An 11,120-nucleotide genomic window follows, 5' to 3' on the forward strand; every position below is an offset into this window, starting at 1 on the left:
AGATGTTGCTTTAATTAGTTTATATATATATATATATATATGGTATATTTGGGCCTACTTGTACCATTTAATGTGCATTAAAAATTCAAAAGTTATCATTCATAAAATTAGCGTTACTTGTTTCAACTTTTACATGCTTTAATGTTAAAACCAAATAAATATTTTAAGTTATCATATGTGCATATAATTTACCAATCATAATAATAGTAGAAGCATATTGCAGAAGATATTTAAAAAAAACTCATCTGGTAACTTACAATGCCTTTCATCAGAAAAGCTGCTGTTCATAGGCCAGAGAAAATCCAAAACACTTTATTATAAAACAAAAAATACTCCTTTTAGATTACCATTAATGCTACGTTTAGTGCACCGTTTTTAGTAACTGTTCGAATTAAAAACAATTTAAAATGATTGCTATTTTATTGTAACTGTTCTTTCACAAAGTCAACAATATTTTATACAGGCTGCAATTGGGCGATGCTGTTTCATTTATTGAAAAAATATTGTTTTAAATTCAGGTACATTTTTATCTGCGTCTAAAGGAAATTTTTAAAATCTCAATTCTGACCTTTTTACCGTTGTTACATTAAGTTTTGTACTATACATAAGGCAAGAATAAATTGTAAATTAGGCATTATTAAACCTATACACTTTGGAGTTAGACTCTATAAAAATAATATTAGTGGAAAGTCGCGTAAAAATTAATTTGATGCCTTAATGTCTAAAAAAATAGTTCTTAACCAATAATGTGTTAACTTAACAAAATTGTATTGACTTTATGATTAACCCCATAAGGGTATAAGGAATCAGATATCGTGCTGTGCACGTTTTGGAATAAATATAAAATTCATGTAAAATTCAATCTGTAACAATACATAAAAAAATATTTACAATTCAAATCTTAAGCTAAGACTTTCAGTATTTTAAAGCCATAGGTGAAGTATAAATATCAGGTGAAGGCACTTTTTTATTCGCATCACAAATCATTTTGATTAGCTTTTTAAAGTAAAAACTATATATAATGTAGTGGGCAGTCTTTTTAACTTATTTTTACAATTTTATATATGATATATACAGGGTGTATAAATATGAGGTAAAGTCTAATAATCAACTCTTTAACCGCAGAAACTTCCCTACATTATTTACAATAAGAAATAAATATTTTATTTAAAAAACTAAGTTTTAAATGTTGCCAAGAAGGCAAGAAAATACGAAAAACAATGATTATACCAGTTATTCAATTACAATACAAAAAATACGGCAATTTCAAAAAAACACGAAAATAAAAAATAACAGGCAATGGTGGGGCTTTAAACTAAAGTAGATAATTCATGTGGAGAATTGGTGGTACCAACGCTACTTAAGTCGATGGTAGCTGTTGGTATACCGGGACTAATACTACCACTAGCTTCTTGCCGATGAGATGTTAAATTAATATTTTCAACATGCGAAGGGGTAGCTGCAGGTCGAAGGGTGTAAGGCCCATTACTTGGATGAATCTGAAGGGTGGATTGCAATATACTCGGTTGATGAGTAGTAATGTGAGACTGGTTAAGGGGTACAATATTGTTAAAAAATATATTGTTTTGCGTGGTTGTTTGTTCGCTTTGTTGGAGCGCCATTTCTTTTACGGCATTTGTTTTTTCTTTTTGCCATATAAATACGTTATGCACCATAGCACAACCACAAAAAATTATTCCTAAACCAATAAACACACTGGTTACAATCGCTGGTGTAGAATGGAATTGAATGAATGTATAAAGTATTATACCTGCAAACGTATAAAATAATATAAATTTAATATATAGGGTATCATAAGGGGCCGTCCATAAATTACATAAGCCTTGTCTTGATTAGAAATTGTAATTGTACCTATATTTAAAGGTGAATTAATATTTTCTTAATTGAAACCTAAAACTTTTTACAATGAACGCATTACGTATCGAAGTGGGGGAGGGGGGTTTTAGCTAGGCGTTGCGTTTCTTGTACGTGGGGCAAGATTAAAAACTAATGAATTTTGCGGTATGTAATTCATGGGTAGCTCCTACAAATAAAAAACTCATCATGAATTGTTTTAATATGTATATGAATTCCTGATTAATCAACTTNAAATATTTAAAAATGTGTTTACAATCATTAATGTAATTCTACTAGTTATATGAAATGTCTCTGTATATACAAATTTGCTAATGTAAGATGATATATTTTTTGCAGTAATACCTTTGCCAAGAATTACTTTAAGTCATTTTTGTTTAATTTTACACTTTGTTATTATTTTACTAATTTTAAGTAAGCAAATTTCCTGGGCCAACAAGAGGAAGTAGTGTTTATTAATTTCTTTTTACATAGCTCGAAATTAATTAATAATATTGTATACTTATTATGGCAAAAAATCTTATTGTGTCTTACTGAAAGTAAAATACAAAAAAGTAAACACCAACATAATAAATATCATTTCGCAAATTGCTTTGTTATTTAAAAAATTAATCTTACTAAAAGTATTAAGTTTGATACCATTTATTAATTTAAGATCGGTTGTTTTATCTTCTAGTTTGTCATAATTAAACATGAAACGCTTATAAATTGCAACTATTATGAACGAGAGATAGTCAATAATTAGTTGGCGTAATTATTATTTTATAAACGATAAAGGTTAGTGCTGAAGTAGTTATAATTAAGTACCTTAATAGAGTTAATTAATTGCGTTTAATTTCTTTCATATTTTGCCCATATTTATTCTTAAGTTGTAATTTATTGACTATCTTTTCTAACATAAATATTGTATCACTGATTGGTGTAAAACAAATGATCAAACAAAAGAGAAAACCAAAAAGTAACAGTAACATTAATAATTACAGTAAATAATTTTTAGAATTTGCATTTTTATAGTTTACGTTATAGATTTTTTTCAGCTATGTATTTGCAACTTCTTCTGGACACATTTACTGTATGCCTTAGAATAACATTCAGAAAAATTTGTGAACAAAGTGATAATATAAATGTAATATATTACTAAAAAATTACATTTCTTATTAAATGACCTGAATGTTAGAATCCCACGAGGCAATTTCATGTACTTCTCAGGTGTACCTAACTTTTAAAATCCTGCTTAATTATGAGCGGTTTAGAATTCCCTTTGACTATAAAAATTGGAAAACGAAAAGGGGACTTCTAGAATCCGAATTCTAAATACCGATAATATTAATTTTCTAGAGATTGTTTAAAATACCTGCTATATCTATAACGTGTACATCACATTGTGTTTATTCATAATTACTAACAAAGTTCGTTCTGTGTTATGGAATGTCAAATAAGTAGTGATTATTAATAAAGATGTATAAATTTTTAAACTGTCTTTTAGATGTATTATATACTTCTTTGAAAAACATTGTCTCATTAAATAATAAAATGAAGTGAAAAACATGAATATAAAAGTAAATTAAATTATAGCTAAAGGAACTTTGCTTCAAAAATGAAATACATGTAAAGTGTAAAAGATTTCATTTCCTTTAAGTTTTTGTACAAATTGTAAAATAAGATTGAATTGTTATCATGGTTTTTAATTAACAAAAAACGGTCAATAATTCATATTTAATTCAATTTTGCCGGGGATTGCCTACAGCGCCACCAAATCGTCGTATCCTCAATTTTTGATATGAGTTGGATGGCCTGATGACAGCCTAATAAATATGAGTGTATATGCATAAGAAGAAATGACAACTGTGGAACTGCTGTGGACATATTATGAGGAATGTTATAGACATATTTAGATAACACCAAAAATAAAATACAGTGACAGTTTCTGTGGATGTGCTACTATTTCTGTTATTATTATGTTACTTATACAAAACCGTTTGGTGTTTTTAAAGAGCGTTTATTTAATTAAATGAAGTTGATGTATTAGTGTGACATGTAAAATGTGAACATTTTGGGTGCTTGTTTTATAATTTATTTTAATTTTATAAAATTAGCAATGGCTTACGAAAGTGGAATGTTTAATTCCGACTCGTCACAAAATATTTTGGAATCTTTACAGAATGATTTCAAGAATTTATCTGTAGAGACAAAAAAGAAGTATCCTCAAATTAAAGAGGTAAGTGAAACTAGTAATGTCTAATAAGTTTCGAGAAGATATATTTTTTTAGTCATGTGAAGAGGCTGTTAATAAACTTAAAGCTAATGCTAATAGCTCACAAACTGCAATATATCCTGTAATAAATCAAATACTTTATCCATTAGTACAAGGTTGTGAAACTAAAGATATCAAAATAATCAAGGTAGCAAATTGACAATAAACATACTCAAATGCTACAGCCCTAATCTTAAATTATTTTAGTACTGTTTACCTATTATTCAGAAACTAATAACTCAACAACTAATTGACCAGAAGGGTGCAAGGTATATCACCGATACTTTATGGTCTCTAATGGAAGCTGGAATAGAGGAAGTAAAAGTACTACAGTCAGTTACTTTACTATTAACAACTAATACAGTTGTTCATGGTGAAACATTAGCTAGAGTAAGTGTATCTTCCTATTTAAATAAATTTAACTAAAACGTCATTGTTTAGGTGTTAGTATTATGTTTTCGGCTTCATTTTGCTAAGAACTCAACAACTATAAACACTGCTGGTGCTACAGTAAGACAATTGGTAAACTTAGTATTTGAGAGGGTTACTACAGAAGATGAACAATTATCAAATGTAGAGGATCCTCCCCCTGCAAGAAATGTAAATTTAGAAGAATTGAAAACACCTAGTGGTATTGCACCTAAAGGTATGCCACCTTGTGCTGCTGATGCATACCTGCTTTTCCAAGATTTGGTTCAATTAGTAAATGCTGATCAACCTTTCTGGTTGCTTGGAATGACTGAGATGACAAGAACATTTGGATTAGAATTACTGGAATCTGTTCTATTAAATTTTAGTATTGTATTTTTTAAGGTACCCACATGCAAAATCTAAATTCTAACAAATATTTACTTTCTCTGCTTTTTAGAATGCTGAGTTCAGTTTTTTGTTGAAGGAAAGAGTTTGTGCATTAGTTATTAAGCTTTTTTCTCCAAACATTAAATACAGAAGCTCTGTTCCTGCCAGTATTCAACAAGCAACACCTTTTGATAAACCATACTTCCCAATTAGTATGAGACTACTTAGAGTAGTCTCAATTTTGATACAAAAATATCACAGCCTTTTGGTAAACACGAGTTATTCATAATCTTATTATTTCTCAATAAACTGCTCATTTTTTTAGATAACAGAATGTGAAATATTTCTTTCACTTATAATAAAGTTTTTGGATCCTGATAAGCCAATGTGGCAACGTTCACTAGCTTTAGAAGTACTCCATAGAATGACAATTCAACCGGAATTATTGAGTTCCTTTTGTGAATGTTATGACTTAAAAAAACATACAACCAGAATATTTCAAGACATTGTGAATTCATTGGGCGCTTATGTACAATCCTTATTTATTAAGCCACAAATACAAACAAGTCATCAAAGTAAGTGAAATAAATTGAAATAAATACGTCAATATTTCTTCGCGTTTATAATAATCTCATCAATTTTTTGATTACAGTTCCAATAACGCAAAGTCAGTCTCCAACCTTTTTGGTTGTACTACCCACAGGTCCTGGTGTTTCACCACAACCTGGCTTTCTTTCTCGAGGTGTGTGGCTACCTCAAGTCATTACTTTTCCCACAGGAACAACAAAATCAACTTAGTATGCTTCTGTTAATGTAGTTTTAATTTGCTCTACTAACATTGTATAATTGTAGTTTAGAAATGTTAGAAAAGATCGATCCACCAGTAATTCCTGACGGTTATGGTGTATCAATTGCATATGCCTGTATTCTAGAGATAATTCGCTCTCTTCAAATAATAATAACCCCATGTCAAGAAACTGACGGACAAGTTGTGGCAAGTCCCCCTTTAGACGAAACCAAAAAAGAACTGCATCGTCAATTGATAAATTCTAGTTGGTGCGGACTTTTAGCCGCATTAAATCCTCTAATGGAAGCTAGTACTGATGAATCAGTTACAGAGAGTTTATTAAAAGCAGTTCAAACTTATGCTTCCTTATGTGGATTATTAGATTTACCTACCCCACGAGATGCATTTATCATGACCATTTGTAAATCATCTTTGCCTCCTCATTATGCACTAACCGTTTTAAACGCTGTAACTCCTGGAATGAATGTAAGAGGTATCATTAATTGTGCCTTTAGTGACGAACCTTTGCTATTTTTTGAGTTTGAAGGTCAAGGAAAACCTGAGATGCAAGACTTATATTCCCAGTGTGTTGCTCAGTATCCTGAAACTGACTATAGGCAACAAGTTGTCGCTGTTGGTACGCCATTGTCGACATCATCTGTACCAGTAGGTGAGTTTAAACTTGTACTTTATTAAAATTGTTATTTTTTAAAACCGATGTTATTCTTGTTTCCTTTTAGGAGCTCAACAGGGACCTGTAATGTTAACTGGTAAAAATTTACAGTCCATGCGTGCACTGCTAAATTTGGCTCATTGTCATGGAGGAATTCTGGGAACTTCGTGGCATTTCGTTTTAACTACTCTGCAGCATCTAGTTTGGATTTTGGGTTTGAAACCATCAACAGGCGGTAGTTTAAAAGCAGGTCGTGCTGCTGCCGATTCTAACGCTGTGATAACAACTGCTGTTATGGCGGATTTACCAGTATTATCTACCATGCTTAGTAGATTATTTGAATCAAGTCAGTATTTGGATGACGTAGCTTTACATCATCTTATAAATGCCCTTTGTAAACTGTCTCAAGAAGCAATGGAATTAGCATATTCTAATAGAGTATAATATTGACTACTTTCCTTTTTTCGTGTTTCTTATAAATTAATTGCAGGAGCCATCTTTATTTGCGGTGGCAAAATTGTTGGAAACAGGTTTGGTTAATATGTCGCGCATTGAAGTCCTTTGGAGACCGCTAACCAATCACTTATTGGAGGTTTGTCATCATCCCCATATTAGAATGCGCGAATGGGGAGTGGAAGCTGTAACTTATCTCGTAAAGGCAGCATTGCAACATAAACATTCAGTACCTTTAAGGGAAAACCAAAAATTACAAACTCTTTTACTTGGGCCATTGGCCGAATTATCATCCGTTCCACACGGTGATGTAAGACAACGACAGTTGGAATGTGTTTTACAGATATTACACAGTTCCGGCGAATCATTTTCTCATGGGTGGCCACTTGTGTTGGATATTATTGGAGCAGTGTCTGACCATCACGGGTATAATATTTATACTAATTCCTTGTCCTACTCATATTGTGTCTTATTTACATAAATCAATATTTTTTATTGAAGGGAAAATTTAATTAGGATTGCCTTCCAATGTTTGCAACTTGTGATAACAGATTTTTTGCCTGTGATGCCCTGTAGATGTTTACCTCTCTGTGTTGATACTGTAGCTAAATTCGGATCTCAAATGCAAGAATTAAACATTTCTTTAACTGCTGTAGGATTAATGGTACTCAGAAAATATCTTTTCTTTATTACCTCATTAATTCTAATTCATTTTCAAATGTTTTAGTGGAATATTTCAGATTACTTTTATCAAAATCAAGCCAAATTAAACCAGACTTTGACGGAAGAAGTAGCGATTTTACCAGATTTTCCTGGTACACCAAATATGCCACATTTTGATAAACTGTGGATGTGCCTTTATTCTAGATTAGGTGATTTATTTGTTGATCCCAGACCTGCTGTTCGAAAATCGGCTGGACAGACACTATTTTCTACTATTTCAGCACACGGAGGTCTATTAAAACAATCTACGTGGCAAGCCGTTCTTTGGCAAGTTCTATTTCCTTTATTAGATAAAGTAAGAACATTAACGAAGTCTGCCAGCAGCGAAAAAGTTGATACAGGTAATTTTGTACTTTTTTTCTGTACTCTTCTTCTTGCTTATTTGTGACGATATATATATTATGTTAAAAGCTTTATAATTACAAGAATGTCATTTTTGTTTCTTAAAACATGTTTTTACAGTTAGAAAATCGTTAATACAAAAACATCGCCTGTGTTGTTGAACTTGTCCCTTGAAAAATGCGTTTGTGTATAGACAAATTATGTTTAGCGCAACCTAAACTTCTTTTTCTTTCAATTTCAGATGGTTTTTTTTATACACTGTTACATTTTTATTTATGTTACTTAGGTAGCAACATTTTAATACACCATACTAGAAATACTGCTCAAAAACAATGGGCAGAAACACAAGTTTTAGCACTGTCTGGTGTTGCAAGAGTATTCAATACAAAACATACAGTGCTACAAGCTTTAGGTGATTTTCCTAGAGCATGGACAGTTTTACTAGAATTTATAGAAAATGCTGCACTAAGTAAAAACAACGAAGTTTCATTTGCTGCTCTCAAATCTTTTCATGAAATTCTTTACTCAAATAAAAACCAAAACTCAAAAGACGACAAGAGGAAAGTTAATGAAGATGTAAACATTTGGAATGTTGCATGGAAAGTTTGGTTGAAGATTGGGACTGATATAACTGTTCCCAATATAACCGCAGGAGACACTTCTGACGATCTTTATTTGCCCAGTCAAGCCTTTTTAACAGCTTTGGTACAAATATTTCCCAGCATTTTTCAACATGTATCTTCAAATTTTACATTAGATGACGTGAAAAAATTAGGCAGTGTTTTTTTAAACACGGTGTCAGTACCAGCGTATGGAGAAAACTCGTCATACCTTATTCAATCATATTCTGATGACAGTTTGACTCCCCTCCATGAAGGAGTTTTGCACTCATTGGAACTTCTTCAAAAAGAACTTCTTGCCAAAGATAACAATAAAATGGTTACCGAAATATTTAGACAATATTTAACGTTCGGAAAATTTGTGCTAAATCCTCCTGTTGTTGGAAAGATAGATTTAAAGTTTGTAAAGGCTTCTGAATGGATGACTATTAATTACGTCCCATTTGGAGAAAAATCTATTGCTATGGCCGTAAAATTGTACGAGAAAACTGCTCAAAATCCTGAGGTTATAAACGCTAATATTTTACATGATATTATATTAACTTTACACGCACCTTTATCCATGAAATACAATTGCGTTTCGAGTTGCATTTGGAAAATGGCAGCAACCAGTTTAATTAGCGTTTTGAAGATAGGCTTGCCTGTAGCTAGAACTAATGGAAATCGTTTCGAAAAAATGTGGGATCAGTTGTCTGTGACACTCAATGAGTTTTTGTTCCCAAAAGCGTAATTAATTATAAAATCCTTTGGAGAATAATCAACTAAAATTTAATACTTTCTAGGACTCCACCCGCTGACAGAGGCTTAGACGAATTTGTGGCCGACGAGTCGATAGATTGTCAAATAATTGAGCTAATTCGAACAGAAATTTTGCCCTATTCTGCTAATATTCCTAAACAGTTCATACTAAATATTGTAGTTCTATTGAACAAAGGTTCCATACATTCCGCGACAACCACTAACATTGATTCTGAAACAGAGTTGACGCTAAGAGAAGAATTCGCCAAGATATGTTTCGAAACACTGTTACAGTTTTCCATGATAGACGGTGATAACAACCCTGTAATGTTAAGTAGTGACGAAAACGAGGGTGTGGCAGGAAAACTCGCGATTACAGCGTTACTACACAGATTTCAAGAGGTTTTAAAGAAATACATTGAAGATGAAAAGTTAAGTGGTAAATTGCCATTGCCCCGGTAAGAATTTCGAAATACTAATGCAGTTAATAAAAATACAATTAATTTTTCCTTTTTCTCTCTTGATATCAGGTACAGATTATCGGAAATTTCGTTTGTGTTGAAAGCAGTAACAACCCTTATCATTTCTATGAAGAAATCTTCTCTAGGAAAAGGTTGGTTTAATGTGTTTTTCTTTGTTTATTTTTGAAATTCATTAATTTTTTAGATGATAACGTAGCCTGGGAACAATTAATAGGATTATATCCATATCTTGTGGAGTGTACCATGTCAACATCTTCGCAAGTTTCAAGGCCGCTTCGAGAGGCATTATTACAATTTAGTGATCTTTTACAACCGCCCCATATCAAAACTCAAGTAACTACAAACGGTTTAAAAAACAATATTAAATAGTAAATATTTACTATTTTTTTGTGTATATATATTGGCCATATGTGTACATATTTTTACGAAATTATTTATAATTATATAGTGATGTACATACACAAGTATCTTACATTCAAAGATCTATCGAAATTTTAAATTTGCTTATTTATCTTTGCCAAATTAGCAGTAGTTTTCATATTTCCCTAATGGATAAATACACATTTCTTCATAACTAAGTACGAATTTGTTCATAATTTCTAAAATAAGATAAGGGTTTTTCTTTCAGTAGTTCTTTTTTTGACATTCCATTCTGCTGTAAAGTTTCTAATAATTTTGAAATTTGCTTTCTTACAAATATTTAATAAATGTGATATGTTAAGGTTCTTAATTGTTGACTGTCTCTATTGCTGTTCATTTTTGAATCAAAATGTCTGTTAGTGTGACCAAATTAAGTTAAATATCGACAAAAGAAACCTTAATGTACATGAATTCTTTAAAGAGTTGATTTTCACTAAAAGCCAAAAGTTGTGACTCAGTAAACTTGCTTTCTTAAATCTATAATGAAGTGTCAAAGTATTGATGTAGTTGTGTAAATAAGAAACTAAATTAAATCTACAGTTTTTCATATTGCATTTGTTGTAATTAATCTATGTACTCGGGTTTGGTGTTGAACATTTAGTGCAATTTTAGGGTTTTCGAGTTTATCTCTACCCAGTTTCAGCAAACAACGACAATTCTTGTAAATAAACGCAAGTTTGTTGAGCACACTTTTATGTACTGATACTCTCTTAGCGTATTACAATGGTTGGCCTATTTAATCAACTTATAGAAGGTCGATCTTCAATTGTAGTATATGTTTTTTTATTTGTTGTTACATATACCAAGGGTATCGTTTGTGTAATTACATTTAATATGAAATAAAACTAGCCAATAAAATTTTCAAAATTCATATCTAAACAAAGACTCTGTAGGAATTTAGTACATGTTCTATTTTTTTGCGTGTGTTGCTTTAATTAGTTTATATATATATATA

General features: G+C 31.2%; 2 protein-coding genes across 4 annotated transcripts in view; one reads left to right on the forward strand and one right to left on the reverse strand.

Annotated features, from left to right (window-relative positions):
* Window positions 1–401: 401 nt before the first annotated feature.
* Window positions 402–11,120, reverse strand: part of LOC108740516 — a 15,199-nt gene continuing 4,480 nt past the window's right edge. The window contains exon 4 of the mRNA XM_018474859.2: window positions 402–1,771. Coding sequence (XP_018330361.1) covers window positions 1,311–1,771 — 461 coding nt within the window. The 3' untranslated portion in view covers window positions 402–1,310. The remainder of the gene's footprint in view (window positions 1,772–11,120) is intronic.
* LOC108740515 (protein MON2 homolog) lies at window positions 3,667–11,112 on the forward strand. 3 transcript variants are annotated; one of them, XM_018474857.2, is made up of 17 exons: window positions 3,668–4,093; window positions 4,146–4,277; window positions 4,337–4,519; window positions 4,571–4,942; window positions 4,998–5,195; window positions 5,253–5,502; window positions 5,580–5,724; window positions 5,780–6,207; window positions 6,262–6,384; window positions 6,455–6,825; window positions 6,878–7,266; window positions 7,342–7,504; window positions 7,568–7,904; window positions 8,147–9,251; window positions 9,308–9,721; window positions 9,794–9,876; window positions 9,930–11,112. In XM_018474857.2, the coding sequence occupies exons 1-17, from the start codon at window positions 3,974–3,976 to the stop codon at window positions 10,112–10,114; spliced, it is 4,998 nt and encodes a 1,665-aa protein (XP_018330359.1). In that variant the 5' UTR covers window positions 3,668–3,973; the 3' UTR covers window positions 10,115–11,112. The 3 variants fall into 3 exon arrangements, with proteins under 3 accessions (XP_018330357.1, XP_018330359.1, XP_018330358.1); XM_018474855.2 differs by having other exon boundaries at window positions 3,667–4,093; window positions 5,780–6,384; XM_018474856.2 differs by having other exon boundaries at window positions 3,669–4,093; window positions 5,780–6,384; window positions 8,192–9,251; window positions 9,930–11,111.

Source organism: Agrilus planipennis, unplaced genomic scaffold (genome assembly GCF_000699045.2).
Source record: "Agrilus planipennis isolate EAB-ADULT unplaced genomic scaffold, Apla_2.0 scaffold179, whole genome shotgun sequence".
Taxonomy (NCBI): Eukaryota; Metazoa; Arthropoda; class Insecta; order Coleoptera; family Buprestidae; genus Agrilus; species Agrilus planipennis.

Coding starts and splice junctions, on each gene's coding strand:
- LOC108740515 (XM_018474855.2), top strand. CDS start 3,974: ATGGCTTACGAAAGTGGAATGTTTAATTCCGACTCGTCACAAAATATT. Junction 4,943..4,997: donor TTAGTATTGTATTTTTTAAG/GTACCCACATGC, acceptor TCTGCTTTTTAG/AATGCTGAGTTCAGTTTTTT. Junction 5,196..5,252: donor AAAAATATCACAGCCTTTTG/GTAAACACGAGT, acceptor TCATTTTTTTAG/ATAACAGAATGTGAAATATT.